We start from the raw sequence: 13,366 nt of genomic DNA on the forward strand, positions 1-13,366 counted from the left end.
ACATCGCTTTCACTGAAACCAAAATAAGAAAAGTCCCTCAGCTTTTGGACTCACTGCGCGGCAAACGCACAAAGGTGAGGAAAAAAAATAAACAAAGAGGCACTTAATTGCACTTAGAGCATCCTCATGATGTTGGAAAATCTTTGGGCTTGTCGTCTAAATCCTCAGATGTATTTTTAGGAACGTCACACAGGAAAAATAATGTGAGAGTCATCCAGAGTTAATGAACTGCTAGACGGATGATGTTTCCCTTTTCCAGACACACAACTGAACACTGCTCAATTAATACGAGCTGCGGTGATAGACCCTGCTGCTGCACGCATAATCCTGTCACTTTATTAATAAAGGCTTTTTGAGGGAGATCAGATCGTGTGACTGACAGTAAAAATTCCCCATTTTTTTTTTAATTTTTTTAAGTCACCTTCTGGTGACTTTAGTTTCTTATCTGTGCATCAGAGAAATGTCCACTGATACCAACTTGGCTGGGAGAAACCGAGTCTTTGTGCGATGCGCCTCCTATCTGGAGAGACCGATCAGACCAAAATATTAGTGTTCCTAATGAAATATGTCCCGGCTGGAAAAACTCGCTATATACATTGGCACTTTTTGTAACAAAGGCACGGCCTTTTTCTGTTATGAGGTCTTTTTTTTTTTTTCCTTCTTTCTTTTTAGCTCTCAATGGAGCAGCCATTTAATACAAAGACAAAAAAAAAAAAAAAAGAAAAGGCACAAAGCTCTGGTATCACATCTCAAGTACCAGATGTGTATTTGTGAGCTTTAAGGCACATGGACGGGGTCACAGGGAGGCCATCGCTGACAAAAAACAGATGAGACAAAAAGAGCATGTACTATAAACAAACAAAGGAAAACCACAGAAAGATGCCTGTTGACACAATCAGAGACAGGCCTACGAGGCCGAGCCTCTACTGCCTCGCGTCTCCGCTGCTGTCGGATGGCACAGCCACGTCATGGCTCCACAGATTCAAGGAGAGAAAAAAATAAGAACAAGACACTACTTACAAAAAAAAAAAAAAAAAAAAAAAAAAAATCATCAAAACCCATTCATGAACATATAGAAAAATAACATGTAAACTGATAATCAAACATTCCACTCATTCGCCTAAAATGGTAATAAAACTAAAAATCATAATGCTTCATGAGTACAAAATACTTATTTTTTTTTGTCTTGCCTTAAAATACATACACAAAATGCGTCTAAACAAACAAAAAAACCAAAAACACTGACCTCGGAGGAATGTCCGCCACCTGAAAAACAGAAGGCAGAAGGCTAAAGGCCACACTGGAGCTTTCCTTTGGCGTCTTAAATTTGATCTCTTAGGTGCACTGGACCTATTTTGCACTTCATTTGGTGGCGCTCCAAATCTCACTACTGCGTATAAGTGCTTGTATTTGGTTTGGTACAAAATGCATCTGTGCTTTAATGTGATTAAAAAAAACAAAAACAAAAAAAAAACCCCATAAGTATTATTTCAATTTAAGGAATAAGGCTCTCACAGGCAAAAATCTAGTATTATTAAAGTGCATGTCACTGATACAACAGCCTAAACACAAGTTGTACCGATGTGTTAAATGATTGTACTAATCATTCTGCCTGTTCCTTGAACAAAAAGTGGACAGAAATACTGGACAGTACCCTTTTTCAGAACTGTAACATCGCCCTTCATAGATAAATGCTCCAAGATAGATTTTAGGACTGAACACTGAACCCTACATATCTGAGAAATCCCTTTGAAAAAAAAAAAATGATGTTGGCACTTCAGGTAAATCTATGGCTTTGTTTTTACATATACAAATATATATTTATACTATATGGCATGGCAACACTGAACAGTCTTTATGGGTAAACAACCACTGAGAGCCTCTCCTCTCCTTCGTGGACGGCGGTGGGGAAGTCCGCAGGTCTGAACGCGTCTACCATCGCCCGCTCACGCTGGCCATGTCGGCGTGAAACTGACGGGAGAGGCGGCCGCTCGCCCCCCCTTCCAGGAAGGAGGACCTGATGGGTGGCTCAAAAAGCTTCCTTCGGTTCTTGTTTAGTTCTGTCAGGGGGAAAAAAAAAACACACAAGTACCGCAAAACATCAGCATGGTTTTTAAAATGTGGTTCAGCTTCTCGTTGCGCCGTTATGGGAACTGCAGCAGCTCAAAGTGAAGGAATAAATACAGCCCGGGATCATGTTGACATCTCTCTTCAGCCCCGTTTGATCGAAAATGACATGAAAATTAGATTCGTATCACTAAACAATCGCTCAAATCAACAAAAGCTCTTTTTTGCGCCCATCTGGTTTTGCGAAGCCGTTTGGTCAAAATGTTTTCAGTAAAAAATGTCCGACGGACACTCATCTCACAGTTCTTCATATGATAGTTGCATTTGGCTGCTGCTGGCATAAACCTTCAGTCTGATCAGCGGAGACGGACAGCTCAGGCCAGCAGCTCTTTTTACTGGCAGGCCGGTAGGAAGCTAGAAACCCTGGACTGCCTTTGGCTGGTACTCTATCCCATCTTGAGCGAAAAGAATCCGACAGACGTGGATGTCCCCTCGTAGTTGGTCAGCCAGGAAGAAAGTTGGCCCCGGCTCACGTAACTTTCCTAATAATCAGAGCGCCGGCTTCGACGTTTCCCCTCGCTGCCAGCTGAGGCTCTGGTCTGAGGTTTGAGACCTGAACAGAATCCCCGGGACAGGAAGCCCGCGATCCCAGCACCAGCCTGATTAACTCACACAGCCTAACAACTGCGGCTACTGCGACGTCCAGAAAAATGATGTCAGTAATGAAGTGCGACATCCACCACGCTCACACTAGATGGGGTGCAGCAACAGGGCAGAGTCGACTTCGGCATCAGCAGCTGCAGCAGCGACAACACACTCATCTGAGAAGAATTTACACAAATCTAGTTTACTGCTGCAAATTACTCAAACATGTTCTCTCATATCTTTACAAGATGTTGAATTGAACTGTGTTGAGCCCGCTTCCATATGGAGCGCTCTGAGAAGATTAGCTCTGTTGAAATCAGATGGAGTTCAGGTTTCACCCTCGCACAGCTGGAGTCAAGTCAAAATTAGAAACACGAATAAAAAAAAACTGGATAATTTGTGTGCTCTGCCGGTCGGACCAGGTGGCGACAGCAAAAGAAAAAGACTTTTCTGGTTCATGTTAGGGCATATATATAAAAAGTAAAAAAAAAAATTCCAAATGCTACTTGTATGAAGTGTGTTTGTACCTGAAATTGCGAGCAGCATTTTCCTGCGAGCACCAAAGGTGGTGATTCCCAGTTCCTTCAGGTCCTGATCGGTCAGAGTCAGGAATGTCTGGAGGTCGATCTGGAAGCAGCGACAAGCCCGTTTCTCTCAGTTAGCGCCACAAATAACAACCCTCAATGTAAAGGAGACCTTCACCCATAAATATCATGAGTTAGAGAGGAATAATTAATATTACTCTGTAATATAAATTGTTAACCATAACTTTTCAACATTTTAAATAGAACTGTACGAAAGCAAACGTTTATGATCAGATTTCCAACAAAATACACAAGAAGAGAAGCAGAAAAATGCGGTGAACCCTTTCTCACATATTTCCTCTGCATCCTCATATTATCATCTCGCCTTACATACGAATAATGGCAATTAAATTTAACTACATATTAGAGTGAAGCTAACTGTACAGAAGAGATTTGTAGAGTAACTTCACTCCAAGGTCGGAGCCAACTCAAACCACCATTCAGTCTTGAGAAATGTTAGAAAAGTGGGTAAAATGCTGCAGAGAAGAGGCAGCCTGTAGAATTAGTAACAACATTAAGGAACTAACTAATCTAAAGACGGACAAAAACACAGGAAATAGGGATCTAGATTAAGAACAGTAGATCACATTAAAACCAGGAGGCGAGTTCCAAGCAAGATCATCATAATCCATCTTGAGCCGTTCCCTAAAACTATGTAAGGAAGATGCTCTTCTGATTTGAGCCGACACTTTGGTCAAGGCCACGGGAGCAGAAAAACAAGCCGCTGTCTCACCATCTGTTTATGTTTCATTACCAGGCTTCCGTCAGCGGACAGGTCGCCAGTAGCAGCGATCACGTCAGAATGAGCGGCTGTGCAGGCGGCCGTACCTCTTGCTGCTGGAAGACGTCCGTGTACTTCCCCAGGCCCAGCTTACTGAAGAGCTCAGGCAGGTCGGAGCCTTTCAGGGAGGAGTTCAGGCTGCAGCCGTTGCTGCCCGTTACCGACGAGATGGAGTCCATGTAGTTACTGCTGCTGAGGTAATGCTCTGCAGCTACCGGACAGAAGATCAAATTCAGGGTTTAGACACACGAATAACAGCTGTATTCAAGTATAATGCAGTAAAACTTGATAGAATAACCACAAAACCTTATCATAGATAGGTAATGTATTGATCAGAACATTTGATGGTGCTATGCAGAGTTCTGCAGAACAGCATGGTAGACGTGCAGACATCTGATGGAGCCAGTCAAACGTCACCATCTGGAATAAGCCGTGACCACTACATGTGCTGGAAGCTGTTAAAAAGCCATGAAAAGGCTCTAAAAGTCTTCATCGCAAATGCTTTGGAAGGAGCAGGTGGGAGCAGAGAATGAGAGTGAAGATAAATGGAGCAGACAGAGTTCAGCAGGAAGGACACTGCAGCACATCAGGGCTGCTCTGGTGGGAAACATTCGTGGTTTCTGGTCTGAATTGAACCTAAACCAGAGATATTTTTAACCTCAGTGAAACCAGTGAGGCAGGGGGGTATCTTGTATTTAGACCGGTACTGCAAAATTAATCATATTAATTAACACAAACATGCAGCAGTTAAGAAAGGTGAAGCATGATTGTACAAGATGGAAATAAGTTTTGTGTTAATATTACATGCTACAAAAATACTTCTGACTGACCAGATTTATTCTGCTTCCTCTTGGGGCTGCTGACAGCTGAGGGGAACTCGGTGTGGCTTGGCAAGCCGTTGCCGGTGCCGTTCCTCTCTCGCCAGTTGTCGGAATCGCTGCCGTTCCCCACGCCTTCCCGACTGCTGGACCGAGACAAGGACAGCGGGGAACCCTGGGAAAGGACATATATATGTATTTAAAAAAAAATACAGTCCAAAGCACTGAAGAGAAAAAGTCAATGAGAAGCTGCTAAGTTCCGAGTGACTGCATCTCATCTCACTACATTGCACAAACATAAATCAAAATCCCTGCGGAACGACGACGCAACACCATGAAGTCATTTATGGAGCATATGAGCGGATGAAGTGTAGGTCTGACCTCGTATGTGGTGCTCATGCTGGGCTTGTAAGAAACGTGATTGGCTCTCCGCAGCTCCTTGATGGTCTCGGCCGGCATGGACTTGGAGAAGCCCAGACCGCTCCAGGTGTTGGTGGGAGTCCGCACCTCGGTCACCACAGGCTTCTTCAGCATGGCTGAGAGACGACGGACAAGCAGAGGAGCAAACACGATGACAAACGTTGCTTCTTGGACGCACATTAAGTTTTGTAACTGAACTGTTAAGCACACCTTATTTCCGATTATGTAACTGGTCGTTGTATTGTTTATTTAACAGTAATTCATTTTCTGGCGCTGCTATTAAAACATTCATATGACGGGAGATGAATGTAAACTCACCTTTGGTTGCTAAAAGCTTCTTCTGTTCATAATCAAATGCCTGAGAACACACAAGAAAACAGTTCTTTAATAACTAACTACCAGCAAAACTATTTTGAGTAAAGTCTTCTGCAACGTCCAGGTTGACTCCAGTACAGATGATAGTAGTGATAGAGTGACAAACAACGAATAAGTTTATCTTGACGGTGTGTGTGTGTGTTTTTTTACCTGCATGTTTGCAAAGGACGTCTGCGGTGCCAGTCTGATCCTCTCCCTCTCGTTCTGCTGAGCTGCCCTCTCAGCTGCCCGCTCGCTGCCCGGCGCCCTCTTATCGGCCACGGGACTGTCCGAGGAGCTGGACTCGGCGTCCGACAGGAGGCAGTCAGAACTGGTGGAAATCAAGCCAATACTGCTTAATGAGTGAAAAAGAAAATAATCTCCACCGTGTCTTTATCTCCTCACAGCATCAGTGAAGCTGTTAATGATCCAGACTCATTAAGTTAGAGCGGGAACAAAATGTTATTATAGAAGATGGAGTTGACTTTTATTAAAATGATGCCTCCCAGTGAAAGCTCGTGTAACGCGGTCCATATGGCAGCAAGAGCTTTAAACTCCACAATACCCATATAGGGCTAAATAACCATCTGTCACTTTAGATTTCATCATTTAGTTTAGTCCAATTTTTAAGATAAAATCTCTCATTTTTGTTTTGATTCCAATAAATTCCATTTCACTGCACAAATGCATTAATACAGTACTGGAACACTTAAGCAGCGTGAGTTGTGAAAGACAGCCGGTGAGGCCGAGACGTACTGCAGGTGGGAGTTCTTGGTGCCCTGCAGGAGCTCCACGGCCTGTCGCTTCCCCGACGACGTCTTACACGAAGCCAGCATCTGTTTCAGCTCGCTCCCGTTAGCCGAGTGGGAGGGGCTTCTGGGCATGCCCACTTCCACGAACGTGTCAGAGCCTGCGAGACACAAACACAAACGGCGCCCGTTTGCTTTCGGCTTTCCGTGCAGAAAATAAGCCACAACGTGGAAGCCATTACGTCTGGTTTGATCGTGTTTTTGTGGGGTACGGTCTGTTCTCAGCGATGACCGGGACGCTTATTGTACAGGAGTATTTATGCGTCTCGCTCGCAGTAATTGAAAACACAGCGGCTGTGATCACGCTGGTTTTCATCTACGCTCAACAAGGACCTGCTCTGTGTAACAAGACGTCGATGGGTGTGAAAATATTTGAATGCGCACCGGCTGTATGGCGCAAAAATAATATGATGTGAGTCAGACTAATGAAGCTCTCTGGGGTTTTAATGCTCCGACAATTCCCCCGGACTCGTTCAGTCGACGGCGCGCAGCTGAGACGGACGGGCGGACTGACCGGGCGAGCCAGTCCAAACACATTCTGAAGCACGGAGGAGGTGGAGGAGGGAAAGAGGGAACGGGGGGGGGACTCACCAGGATGCACCGCACTGAGGGGAGGACGGGCTCAGAAAACAGCGGGGAAAAACGAGACGCGTGAGAGTGAAAGTTTGAGGGAGAAAAACCGCGAATGTAAGACAGAGAGGAAATGAGGGCCTTTCTGCACCGCTCGGAGACCAGCAGTTAATCTGTCTCCAGCCCAATAACTGCAGTCAGAGGGAGTATGAGGTTAGCAGGACAGTATAGAAAAATAGGAATAAGTTCACTCAAGGCATGCTCCTTCAAGTGGGTTCAAGGGTTACATAAATCCCATGTGGAAGAGCTTAAGTTGTATTTTTTTGTTAAGTCTGAAAAGCTGAAACAGCTTAAAAATGCTGTCTATTCATGGTTATAATAGCATATAAATCATAAGATTGCTTAAAATCTAAACAAAGTACAAAAGGAGAAACAGCTGCGACTAAGTACCTGTTTACAATGAACTTTCTGGCATGAGAGAATGTTTCACTTCAAAATCAAGTATGATACTTACAAAAACATGGTGATGATTGAATTATTTTAATCTAATCTTAAGAACAGTTTCTGCTTGTCAGGTCGAATTTGCAAACCCGAGCGGATCTGGATTGACAGTTTGGATGGGAAGATATTGTTAAAACACGGAGTAAAAAAACATGCAGGTGCTTTTACTGAGCTTTGCATTTTAAACGGATGAAGCCACAAAACACATGTAGACGGAGCCGCGCCGACACCTCACTGGTGTACAGCCTAAACCCACATATTCTGCAACACGATACCCTCACAGCTATTATTTCAGGATCATATCAGGATAATAGTTTTATATGTCTGGAAATGAGTTAAAAATACACAAACTTCATAGGGCTGTGATCAAAACATGCAGCTAAGTGTCCCTGCGAGGCCGCTTGCGTTTCCCCGCGGGGAATACCTTCGTCTGGGCTGGACTTGCTCGACAGCGGCTCTGATGGATTGTGTCCGCTGGCTTCCTGGACCGAATCGCACGGAGCTGGACTCAAAACGGTTTCTGCAAGCGATGCCGACGCTAACCGCCCATAGACGGAAGCAGGATGCTGCAAGGGCAACAATCAGAGCACATATGAGAGGCAGCGTCAACTAAAAGCAGCTGGGTTCTTCAGTATAACAAGCTGCCGAACCTTGACGTGTCCATTCAGCGTGCAGTCGGGGACGCCGTTTGGCTGCTTGTCGATGGGCGCCAGGCCCGGCGGCGGAGACGGCGTGCTCTGCGTGTAACCCTGCACGCTGGACAGCAGGATGCTGCTCAGCGTGGCCTGAGCGGCGGGGTGCAGCATCAGCTGAGACGAGAAGCCTGAAACCACAGACAGTCGGGTCAACACCTCTTTTAGTGAGTCACAGGCAAAATGCTGATCTGGAGGTTCACCGTCTGACGTTGCGTTGCCAGAATCAGGGGAATAATATCAAGGTCACGAGTTCAACATACTAGAGTTAATTTTGAAAGCTGCCAAAATACTGTATATCTGCATTTCATTTGCACGACAATTTTTTATTGCAACATCAACAATTTAGAAAGAAAAAAAAAAGAGGTCTTAAGCTTAGATTTGTTTCGCATTAGTTTGCATGTGAGAAAAAAAAAGTTATTTTGTATGATTTAATATTATTTCTACTGCTATGAACGGGCGGGACAAAAACACATCAAATATGATTACATTCCAAGCATTAACGCAACTCATGCATGACTGATGAAAATACACATAACTGTGTAACAAGGAAAATTCAATTACATAATGAATATGAATGACCTAAGATATTATTGCAAAAGCAAAAAAAAAAAAAAAAAGCAAAACTATTAACAACCCATTCAAGGGTTTTAAAATTCGGACTCAATTTTGATTAGACTGTCTGTGCATTTGTCTGTCTTATTACATTTATTGTAATATGTTAATCACTATGATTAAATTCATGACAACCTGAAGTCTTCAGAAAAATAAGATTTATGGAGCACACTTGCGCGAGGCTGTGTACGAACCCTGGGTGCCGGTGAGCGAGCTGGGCCACAGGGAGGGCGTCGGCGTCGGGGTGCTGGGACTGGGGGTCTGCAGGGGGCTCATGGAGGAGTTCAAACTGTTCAGCACGGCGTTCGGAGCAGCAGAGTTGGGGAGGGAGTGGGGCGCCGTCGCACCCAGAAAACCTTCAGAGGAACGTGGAGAAACGGAGAAGAGGAAGGGTGAAAATTGGAGAAGCGTGACTTAAGCGGTGGTCCCGTCAAAGCGCGGAGCCGTTTCTCGGGCTAATTACATGTTACACTAAGGCCCTCAGAAAACGATCCCGGTCTCTCAGCTATTTCACTGGAATCCCATCAAACTGACATCAACCAGAAAGCAATTGAGAGGAAGAATTTCTTACATTTCAACAAGGTCACGCATACATAAGTACACATCTAGTGTGTCCTCCCTACACAGTGAAACATGTTATCCAGGGCAGCAGCGGCGCGGTGCTTGGTGTCTTAACCCAACAGTGTATGAAAACAGAAAGACGCAGGTCTGTGGCTTTAACAAGGGGCTAGTTTGGCTCCAGGAATAAGGCCAGGGATTCGTCTGGAAGGCTGGCCTGTAATCTGAGGAAAAGAGGCATGTAGCAATTACTAAAGTCCAGGATGCGGTCGTCCACAACTTCACCCCTAGGCCACTGGGTTTAAATGAGACGGCGAGAAAACCCTTTAAGTTTACGGCTCCTTTGTGACCTGTTTATAGCATTTTATTCATTTGCAATGTTTTCTGGAGACATAAAATATTTATATTTGAGAAAAAGACAACAACAAAAACTATTCACTCAATGAATATATTAATGGCGATATTAAACTGCACATTTAACATCGCATCAATCACACAATGCAATCAAAACGTTTTTGTATCATATCAAAAAATAAACCATTTTTGTTAATTATTCAGCCTAAAAACATTTGATAAAAAAACCTTGACAAAATACATGTAACTTATCCATTTATTTCTGTTTTCAGTAAAATAGTGACTGTCCTTAAAAACCTGTCAATGAAAAGCTCTATTTAAATAGAAAATTAATATGGTTTATTAAACAGTTTGTGGTAAAAAGCGATGATTCAAAAATACAAAACAATGAATAATTAAACTCTTATTTAGATTTTCTTCATTCTGGAAGACGTATCTGAGCCGTTTGTTTAATCTGTGATTCAATCCAAATTACAATGGTTTGAGAATAAGGAGATTGACTCACTTAAGATTCAGAAAAACAAGTCCTGATATCCACACAAATCATATTTGTTACTGTGTTAGATGATCATGTTCTAAATAGACTAAATTCTTTAAGTTTCTGCAGTTTATATTTGAAGCAAATTACCAAAACAAATACTGAGCTAATATTATTGAGAGTTGTAAACCGAATGGAGGCCGCATCGGTACAAACGGCTGCCGAAGATAAACACATTCCTCCTCTTTTAAACAGAATATGCTCGGCTCAGCTTTAGACGAACTGCCACATTTATAGTAAATTCAGACCCTAATATAGATAAAGTGTTATGAATTCATTCATGAGCTACTTCTGGTTATCTGCACGTTGATTTATTTCTCATTTCTTCATCCTAATGTTTTTAAACAGCCTAAAACCCACAGAGAAGCAGATAAATAGGGGTAAATACATGGTAAACAATCCGCACTCCTACTTCCATCCATTAAATGTCACTCTGGAGAGCAAACATCTGCTGACATCTGTACCCCCGCGCCGAGGTCAGCGCTGCAGACAAACAAGCTCCGGCATGGAACTTTTATCATCGTGTGAATCCAGAGCTCATGATTCACTCTGAGTAGCATCGCTAAATATGTCTAAAGCTTTTTTTTTTTTTCTCTCTTCCGATAGCTGGCTGATCCAGGATGTGGACAGACTCGCTTCTCGGCATGATTCATACCATTATGACATCTGCTCTGCAGAAATCTCCCACTGTGAAACGCTCATGGAGGATGCCGCGGCTCGCAGGTTGTGATTTATGCGCGTAGTGAAGGTATGTGTGTTTAACTGTGAAATAACATTCACTCACTGATTCAGTGAAGATGTTGATGGCAGGCACTGAGGACATCTGCTTCGGAGATGTACCGGTAGATTTCAGGAGGGAAGACTGTGTGTGCTGGTGTGTGTGTGACTGTTACAGATGGGAATGGCATTGATGAATGAGGATATTAGCTCTTTTTGCAAAGATGTTTTATCTCTATTGCAGTCTGCCCAGAATAGGAACGGTGTCTTATCTTTCTTCGCCAATTTATCTTCTTGTCATCAAGTGGGGAAAAAAAAAAATACAAAAAACAAAAATGCAAGAGACGGAACTTTCTTCACAAGTTCTAAAGTGTCATTACCCAGATTGCTCAGCCCCAGGCCAGCTGAGGCCAGGATGTCCAGGCCGACGGGGCAGATGAGGGACGGGGACGGGCCGTTCGTGGTGGGATTTAGCGCCAGGGAGGACGAGGAGGAAGAGGACGACACCCCGTTGCTTTCCAGACCCAGCAGGAACTTGCGGGCTTCGTACATGTTGACCGCGTTCCTCTCCACGCTCTTCACTATCACAGACTGGGAGAGACGGACCGAGGAAGCAGGAGAGATGGTGAGAAACCAAGACGAACGGGGGGCAGGAGACACGGAAACGATAGGAAGACCGGAAGGAGACAGACAGGAGAAAATGTAGGGCGGAAAAAGACATGAGAACGATGCATGGGAGGAAAGAGGGATAGATAGGCGCGGGAATGTTGGAACAAGAGATAGGGAGTGAGAGGGAGGCTGAGGGGGGAGACCAATGAACGTAAACGGGAGGAAGGAAGAGGGAACTGAGGGAAGATTAGAAGGATAAACATCGAGGAAATGTCTGAGAGAGAAAGACATGGAAGAAAACTTGGAAAGAAAGCACTTTTTAATCCAACAGTTAACATTTAGCGCTCCGATATGGGTGAGGAGACGGATGAAGTAAGACCAGACAGTGATTATTGCAGCACAAATTTACTTATTCCACTTTACTCGAAAATGTCAATTATAAACTTCAAATGAAATTCAAAGTAAGCACAAATCATGGCCTTGCTCTTTGTGCTTTGCCAGCTTTTCAAATACGGTTTCCAACACAATCAGTGTCTCTTGACACACAGACACACACACACACTTGGACCTACACACCCTCCTTTATAGGTCTGCCAAAGTGCCGGGAGCACAGAGGCTGTGGCACGCATTTGGAAAGGCCTGTTTGAATTATGGCTGTCACCTCGTTAAAATGTTTCAGTGAAGGGTTCTTAAGAGGATCTGGGCCGAGCTCGGTGTTTACACTGGCACCTCCACAACAGTCCCCACAGGCCCGTCTGGTTTGGGCACACGGCCCTGGCTACAGGTCGGACGTGGGCACCGCGGAGAGTCCAGTCAGGAGACGGGCCAAGCGGCGAAATACGATGAGACGCATTAGGTGTCGTTGAACAGCTGACCGCAAGTAACATAAGAGGTCAAAAACGAGTGGACTGCAATTGTAACTCACATTTTAGCATGGAAACGATCTATTATAGTGCTACAGCCCACAAAGGTGAAGGCCAGCATCGAAGATATTCCTCTAATACACACTATCCGCTTCACACACAGATACTGGGTGAGTCGATGGGCGTCGATCAGAGAGGAAACACCGGTGAATCCCCGAGCCGACAGGTGCTGATGTGCCAAAGCTCCTCTGTGCTGGTGATGCTCGAGTCCCCTCAGCAATGTGGATCCAGCTTTCCTCTTTTTAAGTTTCAAACGCTGATGAAATATGACGTGGTAATCTGCTATTTATTCCAGTGTCAAGCTGTGACACTTCTGATGGAGGGCACTCCTGAGAAGGAACACTGGGTTGTTTGTTCCTTGGTTGTCCCCCACGCTCCCCCATCCCAGCCTGACACGCATTTAATCAAGTAAGACAGCAGTTATGTATGTGCTGTGTAAAAATCTTGGACACGTTTCCTACCAAACACAACATTAAGCAGAGTTTGGCTTTGCTTCCAATGATTAATCTCATTCATCCTGTTCGTTCTGTTTGTTGCGTAAAAAAATTGGAACAACGTATTTTGTTTTTTAGTGGTTGGGGGAAAAATTGACAAATTGCAATATTTAACAATTTCTCTTAATGTGGCTTCATCCCAACCTGTTGATGACAGATTAAACAGGACGCCATCCAATAATCAAACAACTCCTGAGCACTGGAAAGTGTAAATAAAGGTAACTATGCAACATGCAGGCATATTCATACACAACTGGTAGAGACCAGCTTAAGGGCGGACTAGGGCGGCGCACTTGAGCAGTCTTGTCCACCTCATT

General features: G+C 44.2%; 1 protein-coding gene across 1 annotated transcript in view; it reads right to left on the bottom strand.

Moving 5' to 3' along the window:
• Positions 1-405: 405 nt before the first annotated feature.
• bicc1a (BicC family RNA binding protein 1a) overlaps positions 406-13,366 on the bottom strand; it is a 61,778-nt gene continuing 48,817 nt past the window's right edge. Inside the window, exons 10-21 of the mRNA XM_030105857.1 lie at positions 11,404-11,614; positions 9,051-9,212; positions 8,200-8,372; positions 7,974-8,115; positions 6,426-6,579; positions 5,841-6,000; positions 5,634-5,673; positions 5,277-5,431; positions 4,908-5,070; positions 4,125-4,288; positions 3,240-3,339; positions 406-2,060 (exon numbers count right to left, since the gene is read on the bottom strand). Coding sequence (XP_029961717.1) covers positions 1,933-2,060; positions 3,240-3,339; positions 4,125-4,288; positions 4,908-5,070; positions 5,277-5,431; positions 5,634-5,673; positions 5,841-6,000; positions 6,426-6,579; positions 7,974-8,115; positions 8,200-8,372; positions 9,051-9,212; positions 11,404-11,614 — 1,752 coding nt within the window. The 3' untranslated portion in view covers positions 406-1,932. The remainder of the gene's footprint in view (positions 2,061-3,239; positions 3,340-4,124; positions 4,289-4,907; positions 5,071-5,276; positions 5,432-5,633; positions 5,674-5,840; positions 6,001-6,425; positions 6,580-7,973; positions 8,116-8,199; positions 8,373-9,050; positions 9,213-11,403; positions 11,615-13,366) is intronic.

This window comes from Salarias fasciatus, chromosome 13 (assembly GCF_902148845.1).
Source record: "Salarias fasciatus chromosome 13, fSalaFa1.1, whole genome shotgun sequence".
NCBI classification, from domain to species: Eukaryota; Metazoa; Chordata; class Actinopteri; order Blenniiformes; family Blenniidae; genus Salarias; species Salarias fasciatus.